General features: G+C 46.1%; 1 protein-coding gene across 2 annotated transcripts in view; it reads left to right on the top strand.

The window, feature by feature from the left end:
• Nucleotides 1-13,090, top strand: part of LOC111837778 (V-set and transmembrane domain-containing protein 2A-like) — a 28,397-nt gene extending 15,307 nt beyond the window's left edge. For both annotated transcript variants that reach the window (XM_072711060.1, XM_072711059.1), the window contains 3 exons: nucleotides 5,885-5,935; nucleotides 6,532-6,853; nucleotides 12,443-13,090. In XM_072711060.1, the coding sequence (XP_072567161.1) occupies nucleotides 5,885-5,935; nucleotides 6,532-6,853; nucleotides 12,443-12,519 (450 nt within the window). In that variant the 3' untranslated portion in view covers nucleotides 12,520-13,090. The remainder of the gene's footprint in view (nucleotides 1-5,884; nucleotides 5,936-6,531; nucleotides 6,854-12,442) is intronic.
• Nucleotides 13,091-13,673: the final 583 nt, after the last annotated feature.

Below are 13,673 nucleotides of genomic sequence, written 5' to 3'. Positions count from 1 at the left end.
GGTGTCCCCTGCCCTGTGCCCTGTGATGGACTGGCATCCCGTCCAGGGTGTCCCCTGCCCTGTGCCCTGTGATGGACTGGCATCCCGTCTAGGGTGTCCCCTGCCCTGTGCCCTGCGATGGACTGGCATCCCGTCCAGGGTGTCCCCTGCCCTGTGCCCTGTGATGGACTGGCATCCCATCCAGGGTGTCCCCTGCCCTGTGACCTGTGATGGACTGGCATCCCGTCCAGGGTGTCCCCTGTCCTAAACCCTGTGATGGACTGGCATCCCGTCCAGGGTGTCCCCTGCCCTGTGCCCTGTGGTGGACTGGCATCCTGTCCACAGAAGTCCCCTGCCTTGTGTTCTGTGCTGTCTGGGTTGGATGCAGGCACAATGCTTCCTTGTACTGGATAATCGGGCTGTACCTGACTCAGAATTTTGTCAGTCAAATGGCATTTGGCTGTTCAATGTGAATATTTTACCCTTCATTTTTTCATATAGGCTATTTGGCTATTGGAAAATCCATTGGAAGGAGTTTTGATGATGATTTTGACGGTGTGCTGCGGCTCGAGTAGTAGTATGGCTCGAGTGCTCCGGATTGCGTTTCTGCTTTGTTCTTTTTTGTTCACGATATGGATTTGTTGGAATAATCAGACAGGCAGGGCACTTAACTCAAGCTCTTATAGCCTAATGTGTTTTGGTGAGTCTTGCACTGCATGTGCTTCCCCCAAAGCTGCCTTTTGTTTTCGTTCCTGTCCACTCTTTCGTTAATCCTAAATCCTCCTTCATCGCCCCATCCCTACATAGTCTTGCTGTTCCTGTCCCCCCCCCCCCCCCCGAGAAAGTCCCATAATGTCATCTGTATGCTTCTCATGGGACTAGTGCTCATACTTGTGCATAGCAGATGTGCTGGGATCGTTTCAGTTAGCACTTCCCCAGAGAGTGAGCGTCTGGGGACAGTGACAGTGTCACACAGTGACGTCTGTGTGGATTTAGCGTCTCTTGGGAAAGTGCTTCAGGCTGATTACCTCCCATGTACGTTAGGAGTCCCTGACAGAGTACGGTATCATTTCAGTATCATTTCTTGGGTTCAACTTCAACTTTTAGGGGAGAAATACGAAACAGAGTTTGAATGAAATTGGCTGATCTTTTTTCAGAGCTGCATTGTATAAAAACACTGCATAATATAGTTTTAATCTCATGGCTTCAAGAGTCAATTTGTCCCGGACAGTTAGCTAAGTGTTAGAAAGTGTTCGGTCTGATTTGCCTCTCACCGCTGCGTATCCACGGCGACGGGGGCTGGCTGACACTCGCTGTTTGAAAGACAGAAAATTGTACTGCTGATGGCTGGAGTTGCTGAGCTTCTCTAGACAAAGTCAATTTGGCTGGTATAAATGAATAAATTATAGCGGTATGAGACCAATGACATGTTCGCGCATTAAGCCATACACTGCACCCCGCGTGAAGGAACTTATTACAAAGGCCTGCTGGATATTCTATTTTTGACATATCAGACTTCAATGAACATTGTCTGTGCTCATGAATATTTCTAACACAATATTAATATGAAAATTATCATCCCTTACAATGTAATATGTGTCTCTCTGTGTTATATTATTTTCAACCAATCATTAAATTTCCCACTGTCCTGGAATATATCATAATCCCAAACAGGTCTAAAACATACAGTGTACCTGCACATTTCAATATATAAAACAGCCCTCGCATAATTTATTGACTTTGGCAAAATATTGTCAATAGTAAAAAACAAAACATTTACACTTTAACTCCATTTTGAAGAATTGTCAGTTTTTGTGTTCTTTTTGTGTCAGGCAGTCATTTTAAGAAAATATGTTTTAACAGTTTTAAAAGTGCAAATAGAAATAATGCAACAGAACCACAGAAGACAAATGAAGATGGCGGAACAAACATCTCATAGCTGAATATGGGACCAGCCTGAATATGCCCGTCGCAGGTCGTCGTGATTGGCTGTTTTCCCCGTTAAGAGCAGCGCTTTTGAGGCGTTTCCGCTGCCCGTCGCAGGTCGTCGTGATTGGCTGTTTTCCCCGTTAACAGCAGTGCTTTTGAGGCGTTTCCGCTGCCCGTCGCAGGTCGTCGTGATTGGCTGTTTTCCCCGTTAACAGCAGTGCTTTTGAGGCGTTTCCGCTGCCCGTCGCAGGTCGTCGTGATTGGCTGTTTTCCCCGTTAAGAGCAGCGCTTTTGAGGCGTTTCCGTTGCCCGTCGCAGGTCGTCGTGATTGGCTGTTTTCCCCGTTAAGAGCAGCACTTTTGAGGCGTTTCCGCTGCCCATTGCAGGTCGTCGTGATTGGCTGTTTTCCCCGTTAACAGCAGTGCTTTTGAGGCGTTTCCGTTGCACGTCGCCGGTCGTCGTGATTGGCTGTTTTCCCCGTTAACAGCAGTGCTTTTGAGGCGTTTCCGCTGCCCGTCGCAGGTCGTCGTGATTGGCTGTTTTCCCCGTTAAGAGCAGCGCTTTTGAGGCGTTTCCGTTGCCCGTCGCAGGTCGTCGTGATTGGCTGTTTTCCCCGTTAAGAGCAGCACTTTTGAGGCGTTTCCGCTGCCCATTGCAGGTCGTCGTGATTGGCTGTTTTCCCCGTTAACAGCAGTGCTTTTGAGGCGTTTCCGTTGCACGTCGCCGGTCGTCGTGATTGGCTGTTTTCCCCGTTGACAGCAGCGCTTTTGAGGCGTTTCCGTTGCCCGTCGCAGGTCGTCGTGATTGGCTGTTTTCCCCGTTGACAGCAGCGCTTTTGAGGCGTTTCCGCTGCCCGTCGCAGGTCGTCGTGATTGGCTGTTTTCCCCGTTAAGAGCAGCGCTTTTGAGGCGTTTCCGCTGCCCGTCGCCGGTCGTCGTGATTGGCTGTTTTCCCCGTTAAGAGCAGCGCTTTTGAGGCGTTTCCGCTGCCCGTCGCAGGTCGTCGTGATTGGCTGTTTTCCCCGTTAAGAGCAGCGCTTTTGAGGCGTTTCCGCTGCCCGTCGCCGGTCGTCGTGATTGGCTGTTTTCCCCGTTAAGAGCAGCGCTTTTGAGGCGTTTCCGCTGCCCGTCGCCGGTCGTTGTGATTGGCTGTTTTCCCCGTTGACAGCAGCGCTTTTGAGGGGTTTCCGTTGCCCGGCGCCGGTCGTTGTGATTGGCTGTTTTCCCCGTTGACAGCAGCGCTTATGAGGCGTTTCCGTTGCCCGTCGCCGGTTCTCGTTATCGGCTGCCTGTCTGTCCTCTTTTCTTTCTACAAAGGGGTGCCGCTATTTTCGGGCCACATCAGAGCATATTATACTGGGCCTGCAGCCCAGATCTATCCAACTACGTTTCTAATTTTTAGAGCCCCCGTCACTCAGCAGCCCTAGGAATTACCCTGACTGCCCCCCGCCCTTCAAAGCGCCCCTGCTTTGGAATATTAGATACTGCTTTCTCTGCTACTCATTCCCTGCAAAATACTTACATGGCCTGATGTTTTATGGACCAGTGCCCAGGTTACGAAGGAGATCTGTTCCTTAAGTCTGTCTTCCAGTCGAATTTGTAGGTAAGTTTGAACACTGGCTGCACTGTCTTCTTCTCTGCTTAGTAACTGAGTGCCCCTTCAACATTTGTGTCTTATAGTTTTATTATCTTCCTGTGAATCTCGCCCATGCTGCTGTGTTTGCATGGATACTTAAGAGGCCTTTACTTGAGCATCCGGGAAATCGACCCTTCTTTGTGATGTGGACTCAGTGTGAACTGGGAAGGCTGCAGTTTAAAACACATCAGAGCTTCCAGTAGCCAGCTACCCTACTCGCAATTAATCCCAGTTAGCGTCCCTGAACTTGGTAATGGTCTGGAGATCTTGGAGCGTGGTCTTTCACAAAACTCGCAGAAGGACTAAATAGCTGATGAGTGATTATCCTAATGGATTGTCCCTCCTAACCTTCTAGCGACTAAAATGCCAGAGGGCTTTCCTCGAAAATAATACTATTATCCTGTCATAGAATACATGATTCCTGATGGAATACATATTTTTCTTATAGAACTGGCTGGGAGTTCTGTTTGAGACAAAGGCTAAGCTGATTCAGACCCACAGGTATTAATATCACTAATGAAATAAATCTAACCAATGACGATAATGAGATATATCAGCATATATATATATCAGAGATACTTTCATCAGCAGTATCCCATACACAGAGCTCCTATCTTCTCTAGAGAACTGTTACATTTCTTTTTTAGATTTTTAAATTAAAACTTCATCAGCTGCCACTGTCTGTTTTACTTTTACAGCCAATAGGGGGCTCTGGCTGTTACGTCTTGACTTTGCACTTTCCAAGTGCAAATAAGATCCTCAGCGGGATTACCGCTGTGTGAATACGGTGGTCACATGACGTGGCTCCTCAGCGGGATTACCGCTGTGTGAATACGGTGGTCACATGACGTGGCTCCTCAGCGGGATTACCGCTGTGTGAATACGGTGGTCACATGACGTGGCTCCTCAGCGGGATTACCGCTGTGTGAATACGGTGGTCACATGACGTGGCTCCTCAGCGGGATTACCGCTGTGTGAATACGGTGGTCACATGACGTGGCTCCTCAGCGGGATTACCGCTGTGTGAATACGGTGGTCACATGACGTGGCTCCTCAGCGGGATTACCGCTGTGTGAATACGGTGGTCACATGACTTGGCTCCTCAGCGGGATTACCGCTGTGTGAATACGGTGGTCACATGACGTGGCTCCTCAGCGGGATTACCGCTGTGTGAATACGGTGGTCACATGACGTGGCTCCTCAGCGGGATTACCGCTGTGTGAATACGGTGGTCACATGACGTGGCTCCTCAGCGGGATTACCGCTGTGTGAATACGGTGGTCACATGACTTGGCTCCTCAGCGGGATTACCGCTGTGTGAATACGGTGGTCACATGACGTGGCTCCTCAGCGGGATTACCGCTGTGTGAATACGGTGGTCACATGACGTGGCTCCTCAGCGGGATTACCGCTGTGTGAATACGGTGGTCACATGACGTGGCTCCTCAGCGGGATTACCGCTGTGTGAATACGGTGGTCACATGACGTGGCTCCTCAGCGGGATTACCGCTGTGTGAATACGGTGGTCACATGACTTGGCTCCTCAGCGGGATTACCGCTGTGTGAATACGGTGGTCACATGACGTGGCTCCTCAGCGGGATTACCGCTGTGTGAATACGGTGGTCACATGACGTGGCTCCTCAGCGGGATTACCGCTGTGTGAATACGGTGGTCACATGACGTGGCTCCTCAGCGGGATTACCGCTGTGTGAATACGGTGGTCACATGACGTGGCTCCTCAGCGGGATTACCGCTGTGTGAATACGGTGGTCACATGACGTGGCTCCTCAGTGGGATTACCGCTGTGTGAATACGGTGGTCACATGACGTGGCTCCTCAGTGGGATTACCGCTGTGTGAATACGGTGGTCACATGACGTGGCTCCTCAGTGGGATTACCGCTGTGTGAATACGGTGGTCACATGACTTGGCTCCTCAGCGGGATTACCGCTGTGTGAATACGGTGGTCACATGACGTGGCTCCTCAGCGGGATTACCGCTGTGTGAATACGGTGGTCACATGACGTGGCTCCTCAGCGGGATTACCGCTGTGTGAATACGGTGGTCACATGACGTGGCTCCTCAGCGGGATTACCGCTGTGTGAATACGGTGGTCACATGACGTGGCTCCTCAGTGGGAGTGTGAATACCGCTGTGTGTGTGTGTGTGTGCGCGCACACCTGTTTATATCTGCGCATGCTTTTTGGATTCTGTCATCATTGGTTTTGCAGCAATCATAATATTTGCTGGTATGAATATTAATGAGCATTTTCTCTGCTCTGTAAAATGTGCCATTTAAGTACATTAATGTGCATAATTCTGTTTGTGTGTTTTTTTACAGACCGATTTTTTACCAGGGAGTGATCCAGATGACGAAGGCACGAAAATAAGCGTAAGCATTTACAGAAACATTATGCCTTTCTGTATGTTGAACAAAGTGTTAACAGAATCTAATAAGTGCAACACGTAGAATATAACAGCTTATTTCACTGAGAATGACCTGAGGCTATGCATTTTGTTCTGACTTTACTAGCTGCACAGCAATATAAAACCAATATTTTTATTAACAATGTTACATCTTAATTGAAAGATTGAAGTCGTGTCATTCATTGATTGTTGCCAGGAAGCCATAATTAGCTGAATTAATTGGTATGATTCTCTAGAGGAAGAGCTCAAATTTCCCAGGGAATCTCCACTAGCTTCTGCAAGAATGTCCTCCACCAAACAGCTGGGCATCTGAAATTTCTGGATGCCAGCTGCACTATGATTTCCTTGTGATGCCAGGGATGTGATTTTTGGCATGGGACAGGATGTAGATTGCCAGGGATGTGATTTTTAGCATGAGACAGGACACAGATTGCCAGGGATGTGATTTTGGCATGAGACAGGACATAGATTACCAGGTATGTGATGTTTGGCATAAGAAAGGATATAGATTGCCTGCTAATGACAAAGTGAGAAACCTCAGCCTTGTTCGCATGCCTGCAGACGGTGAAGGTCCAGGGGAACGACATCTCCCACAAACTGCACATATCCAAAGTGGGCAAGAGCGATGAGGGCTTGTATGAGTGCAGAGTGACGGACGCCAACTACGGCGAGCTGCTGGAGTACAAGGTGCAGGCCTTCCTGCAGGTGAATAGCAGCTCGCGCCCGCAGAGCCCGGCCGCCAAGAAGACGTCGCCTCTGCACTTGACAGACAAAAAGCCGCGGAGAAGCGGCGCGGGGGGGGCACAGGAGAGCTCTCAGCATCAGCGCCCCCCTTCCACCTCCAGGTCTCAGGTGAAAGCACAGCCACGCAACCCCAGCGCAGGTAGGAGCACCCCTGACAGCCTCAGTGCATGTGAAATTCAAAGTGATTCCCAATGCAATATGGGTGGCTCAGTCACCTGACAGTTATTGGTTCAAATCCCATGGTTGGCAGAATGAGTTCCTTTAACCTAAGTCTACTCTCTGACTCTACTCTCAGACTCTACTCTCTGACCCTACTCTCTGACTCTACTCTCAGACTCTACTCCCAGACTCTACTCTCAGACTCTACTCTCTGACCCTACTCTCATACTCTACTCTCAGACTCTACTCTCAGACTCTACTCTCTGACCCTACTCTCATACTCTACTCTCAGACTCTACTCTCAGACTCTACTCTCTGACCCTACTCTCAGACTCTACTCTCAGACTCTACTCTCTGACTCTACTCTCAGACTCTACTCTCAGACTCTACTCTCAGACTCTACTCTCTGACCCTACTCTCATACTCTACTCTCAGACTCTACTCTCAGACTCTACTCTCTGACTCTACTCTCAGACTCTACTCTCATACTCTACTCTCAGACTCTACTCTCAGACTCTACTCTCAGACTCTACTCTCAGACTCTACTCTCAGACTCTACTCTATCAAATGTATGTCAATTTGGGCAAATAAACTTGCTAAATAAATGTGAAGATAATACCCATAAGAAAATTAAAGAGTATTTCAAAATGGAGGATTTGACCCAGATGTGTGTCATGTTTCTTTACGTTTGATTTTCAAACATGTCTGTTGGAAAGGAACCAACTGAGATCATGTGGCGGAAACTGAGAGAAAATCAGAGATAAACTCGCATGTATCCTTGCATTTTTTTTTCATAAATCCTAAAAAAATCAGTAGCATTTAAATAGATGAGCTTATTAAAGGCCCTGCATTTTTCATTAATGCTGCGTTGCATTTACCTCAAAAGTTGGAAGTCAGAACCGGGGAAGACATCACCTTCCACACTCTTTTTCTCACTTGGACAAAAGCATCAGCCAGATATATGTCTGTAAATGTGAATGTCCTACGAACTGAAGGGAAGAGCTCCGGGATGAACAAATCAGGATTGGTTTGGCCGCATCTCACACATAAGCTACTGAATACTGGGACAGTTTGTTTAAAGAGCAGGACACACATTTAACACTCAGAAGACCCCCATTTTCCAGTGTCAGTGGGGGCAAAGTAGCAATTATTACAAAATGGGGTTAGGGAGAGTACCGAATAATAACATTACAGAAATCCGCTTATCCGGGTTTTAATGGATACCACACTGCTGTGGAGCTAAACTCTGAAAGCTTTTGTTAAGGTTTTCCAGCATCCATCATGCAATGCATCAGTTTAACATGACAGGAAATGGGTGGCAGTTATTCTCTCTCTTAACCTAACAATGGCTGAGCAGCTGCATGCAAGCCTCACATCACCAAGCATAATGCAAAGTGTCGGATGCAGTGGGGTAAAGCACACCGGCACTGGACTCTGGAGCAGTGGAAATGTGTTCTGTGGAGTGATGAATCACGCTTCTCTGTCTGGCAGTCTGATGGACGAGGCTGGGTTTGGGAGATGCCAGGAGAACGTTACCTGCCTGACTGCATTGTGCCAGCTGTAAAGTTTGGTGGAGGAGGGGTAATAGTATGGTGTTGGTTTTCAGGGATTGGCCCCTTAGTTCCAGTGAAGGGAACTCTTAATGCTTCAGCATACCAAGACATTTTGGACAATTCTATGCTTCCAACATTGTGGGAACAGTTTGGGGAAGGCCCTTTCTGTTACAGCATGACTGTGCCCCAGTGCACAAAGCAAGGTCCATTAAAAACATAGTTGGTTGGGTTTGACTCTCCTGCACAGAGCCCTGATCTCAAACCCATTGAAACCCTTTGGGATAAACTAGAACAGAGATTGTGAGCCAGACCTTCATGTCGAACATCAGTGCCTGACCTCACAAATATTCTTCTGGATGAAGGGGCAAAAATTCCCGTAGACACACTTCAAATTCTTGTGGACAGAAGAGTGGCAGCTGTTATAACTGCAAAGGGGGACCAGCTCCATGTCGATGGCTATGGATTTAGAATGGGACATTATAAAAGTTCCTGTGCCAAGTGTCCCAATACTTTTGTCCATATAGTGTTTATGTAATATTGTATATAACAAGAAAATGAGGTCAAGAACCTTAAACTTAACATTGCATTTAAAACAGAATGAGAGAGATACTCCATGCAGAATACTCTGCCTGTATTACTACACGAGCAAAGCATTGCATTTAAAACAGAATGAGCGATATACTTCATGCAGAATACTCTGCCTGTATTACTACATGGGCAAAGCATTGTAAGACAAAGGCTCTCATGCTCCTTTAACCCCCCTCCACCCAATGTAGTGATTGTTTGGGGCCGCAAAAACTCGGGGGGGGGGGGGGGCACAAGGGGGGTCAAACTCAAAAGCATAGACCGTCTCTATTCTTATCTTTTGAAAAAATGTCGATGTGCTGATTGGAGGTACAGTTATGTAATATAGCTCAGTAAGGAACTGCGAGTAAGTGCAGCATTAAAGCATAAGTAAAATACATTATAAGAGTCGACGACACATTAGAACAGAGCGGCGGCATAGTTAAGACATATTTATGTAAGTGCACTTAAGAAATGTACATTTAAATGGTGAATAGACTGCGGGTTCACCGACAGCAACGCCATTTAACTGAACAGTGATTAAAATGTCCATTTTAAATCTGCTTGTCGGGGGTGCTATGAAAGCGCTGGAGTGATGCATGCCGCCCCCCCCAGTGTTTGCATGCTGCGGGGGGAGCGATCGCCGCCGGCCAAAGCGGCTTCTATGCCATCCTGCCTTAGGCCACGCAGAATCACGCCCGGCTGCCGCTCCGCAGAATCACGCCCGGCTGCCGCTCCGCAGAATCACCCCCTGCCTCCATTTCCATTTAATTATGGACGCGACACGCAAGGCTTCATTTGTTGTAATCAATTATTCTTGAACTTTTAGTTAAATTAGGGTCAAGCTCATTGCAATAATTATACGCTTGCTGAGGTAGAAGATGGTAGTAAAATTAATGCAAAATAGATGAACTCCGCTGCACTAATAATAATTATTTTGGCGTAAAGCGGGCATTCAATGAGCAGCTCTGTATGGATTCAGCTACGGGGGGGGTTACTGGAAAGGCGTGCTTCTGTGCTGGCGAGGGACGGCCGAGTTCCCTTCTTCAGCATACTGATAATCCTGAGTATCCACACGGATTAATTAGCTACATTTCAACAGTGCTTGTATGTAAATGAGTATCTAAACTAGTGTGGAAATTAATCTCAGTTATAATTATTATATGAGATTCAAATGCTCTGATTTGGCACTGCTGCCTAATAGGATTTTAGCCCCCCCCCAGTGATATTCCGTAACTTTGATTGCCGCAATGTGTTTGTTTCGACAGTACTGCAGAGTGTCTTGTATTTCTGAAGTTATGACATGTTTTCTGTTGTTGCTGCATTATTGGAATGTTTCCCATGTTTGTGATACTATGACACATTTGCCGTAGTTAGGAAATACTTTCATCTGTCTCACATTGTGACATTTCCCATTATTAAAGTATTGCTGTCATACTTGTTGACACTTTCCACAGTTACAGTGTTGCTGAAATATGATTAGTCTTCCGGGCACCACAGTTATGACATCACTAAAATGTGTGTGTGTGTGTGTGTGTGTGTGTATATATATATATGACATTGTCACCTTTTTCCATTGATATGACAGTATGATCAGGTTTCTTATATACCTGTATACCTGATGTCGGAAACATGATTTCCATTGTTATGACAGTCATATGGAGTTTCTTTTGTCTGACATTGTCACATGCTTTCTGTAATGATGACATCATTGTGACATTTCCTATATAGCTGCCAGTTTCACATGCTTACCATTCTTATGACATTTTTGCATTGCTTTATGTCTGATGCCACATTTTCCATTCACATTAACATTCCAGTGTTTCTTGTATAAGTAATATTATCCCATTTGCCCTTTAAGCCTAATTCATTTGCAGAAATCCTTGTGATATTATTATTTCTGCTGTGGTTGCGACATTTTGGTTGCATTTCTGCCAAGCCGTCACTCTTCCCGCGGTTCTCACTTGCACCCTGGTCTGATTCATTACCGCTGGCACTGGACAGCGTTGTGTCAGGAGTCTGCTTCGCTCCAGCTCGCTTCCAGAAAGTTCCCGAAGGCCACTGCTTCCCTATTTTCTCTCCCAGACTACGAGCGAAACATTTGAGGCTCTGCCATCCTCTTTTTGCCAGCCGGTTGTGCCCCGTGCGATGCCCTCTGGAGCACCCTGCCACATCACTTTGTTATGATACCCGGTCATTTGGAACGACGTCTCTGTCTGTCTGTCGCTCTCCATTCCGATTGTAGCTTCTGCCAGCCCATGTGTCTCTGCTATCAGTGTCTCTGCCGCAGAAATTGTGCTGAAATCACTCCAGTGGCGGACGTGTTTAACCCTCTTCCTTCTGCGTAATCGTAGCCAGCTCCCAAGCTGAGAATCAGCCACTAATCAGTTTTGGACTAATCATTTTCAGTAGGGGGCTGCTGCCCCCTTCCTGCTGCTCAGTCCATATCCACTCGTTTCTCAAAATTACATTCTTCTTCAGACAAGCAGTTAGAGAATAATGTTTCACTGTTTTTCACAACAACGAACCAATAGGCATTGTCACATATATTTATATTCAGTCAGGGTTGGAATTATTTGAGGCGTGTCTGGGAAATGGGGGACACTTCATACTGGATTCCAGTGTATCACTGGGCACATGCATAAATGACACACTAAAAATGTCACCAAAAGCATATACTGAACAGTATATGTGACAGATTGCACGCACTACTCATATGGATAGTTCATACTGGATTCCAGTGTATCACTGGGAACATGCATAAATGACACACACTAAAAATGTCACCAAAAGCATATACAGTATATGTGACAGATTGCACGCACTACTCATGTGGACAGTTCATACTGGATTCCAGTACATCACTGGGCACATGCATAAATGACACACTAAAAATGTCACCAAAAGCGTATACAGTATATGTGCCAGAATGCATGCACTACTCATGTGGACAGTTCATAGGCATTCACAGATGATGCAGAGGTTACAGTTTGAAGTTGTTAAGAAGCCCTATTCAGCTTGTTTAGAATGTGATTTTTTGCTCTACTCATGCAGAAAGGTTAACGATTTTCTTGGCATGACATCACATCTTGTAATTTCCCTGAAGTGCTTTTGGACTGAGAAGTGTGAATAAATGATTCAGTTCTGCTAGCCCTTTTACTGGAAGGAAGTGATTCAGCTGCTGACCCTCAGAGAGGCTGCTCGGTAAGGCTTCAGACAAGCTGATTGGCTGGAGAGGCAGTGACATCACTGCATGCTCACTGCATTGATTAAGGCTAGGTTATCTACTTCAAGGAAAGATTATATCCAATTCGCCAATAATGTGCCAGTTTCTGGTTTTACCTTCTTGGATATTACAAGCTTCTTGTGCTGCGGGTGTTTAATGCTCTGTGACGACGCAGCATAACCACTGAACATGGTGGCCTAAAGAAAATACGCATCTTCTTCTGCAGGTTCGAGGACAGCTACAGGCTACGGAGGCGCCATCCTGCTCTTTGTCTGTGGCTTTGTGAAGGGCGCCCTGCTATAGCTGAAGCGACTTTCTGTAAGGCTTTTTTCAAAGGACTGCACAGCGCTCCCTGCCTCTCACTCTCCGGATGTCCAAACAGCACAGTGAACCAGAGGCAGGAGGACTTGGACTGACAGCGTAAATCCTCCATGTGTCGAGGGAGGGGTCAGCTGCAGGCGTTTCCCTTTGTGATGCACATGGTCCCTTTGGTTTTTATTCCCAGATGTATCACTTTTTTCTGTGTGTATGTGTGTTAATATGTGAAGTTTTCCGGAAGTCCGTAATTGTGTAATAGGTAATTAACGGTTTGGTTTCACGGACATCAGGGACACTGTATTTCTCTCTCATTAGATGACCATTACAAGCAAAGACCCCATTGTTGGTTTCACAAAAGAGAACACTGTATGTATCGTAATTGAAAATGTTTGATTGCTAAATAAGTTCAGCTTTACTGTGGGGGCCATTGATTCTACGTATCGCCACCTTTTTTATTTGTCCACGCAGGTACATTCTGTGTTTATTAATCATTTCAACGTGCTTGGTTTGGGCAATCTCCTGACAAAATAAATGTGGACTGTTTCTGTTTTAATAAGATCCCTCCTTGTACTTTTTCTGCATCGCTCCTAATACACTCTGCAATCAAAAGTTGTCCTTGTACTGTAACTGGGTTCAATACAGCAATTTTATGACGTCTTCTTTTCACAATTCAGATTCATATTAGATTACTAAGATGTATAAGGTTTGTCAAGCCCTTTCAAGACAATATGGATTCAAATTTATAGCAGCATATTTTGGTAAATTATTGTTTTATACTACATTAACTTCAGATCAAATATATTTCCTCTGATCTCTTTTGGGATGCTTGATTCAAGCATTAATTAAGCTAAGAACCATCATACTGTATTTGCTCAGGGAGTATATCAGAATACTGTTGAAGGTACTCTAGGTTTACTCTTAGATTCTCTTGCAGGTTTAAAACCAGCATTGTTTTCTTGCACATTGTGCCATTAGAGTAACATACTTAGCTGACATCAAACTAAGTAGACAACGGTGCACAATCTGACGTTACAATCCTGTCTCCAAGACCACACTGAAAACCGTGGACAGGGTTCTCAGTGACATAAAACACTGTTTCCATGTGGATGAAAGACCAAAGCGGATAGAAAAAGCTACAT

The sequence above is a fragment of the Paramormyrops kingsleyae genome, chromosome 4, assembly GCF_048594095.1.
Source record: "Paramormyrops kingsleyae isolate MSU_618 chromosome 4, PKINGS_0.4, whole genome shotgun sequence".
Classification (NCBI taxonomy): Eukaryota; Metazoa; Chordata; class Actinopteri; order Osteoglossiformes; family Mormyridae; genus Paramormyrops; species Paramormyrops kingsleyae.
This window is presented reverse-complemented; position numbering and strand designations above follow the sequence as displayed.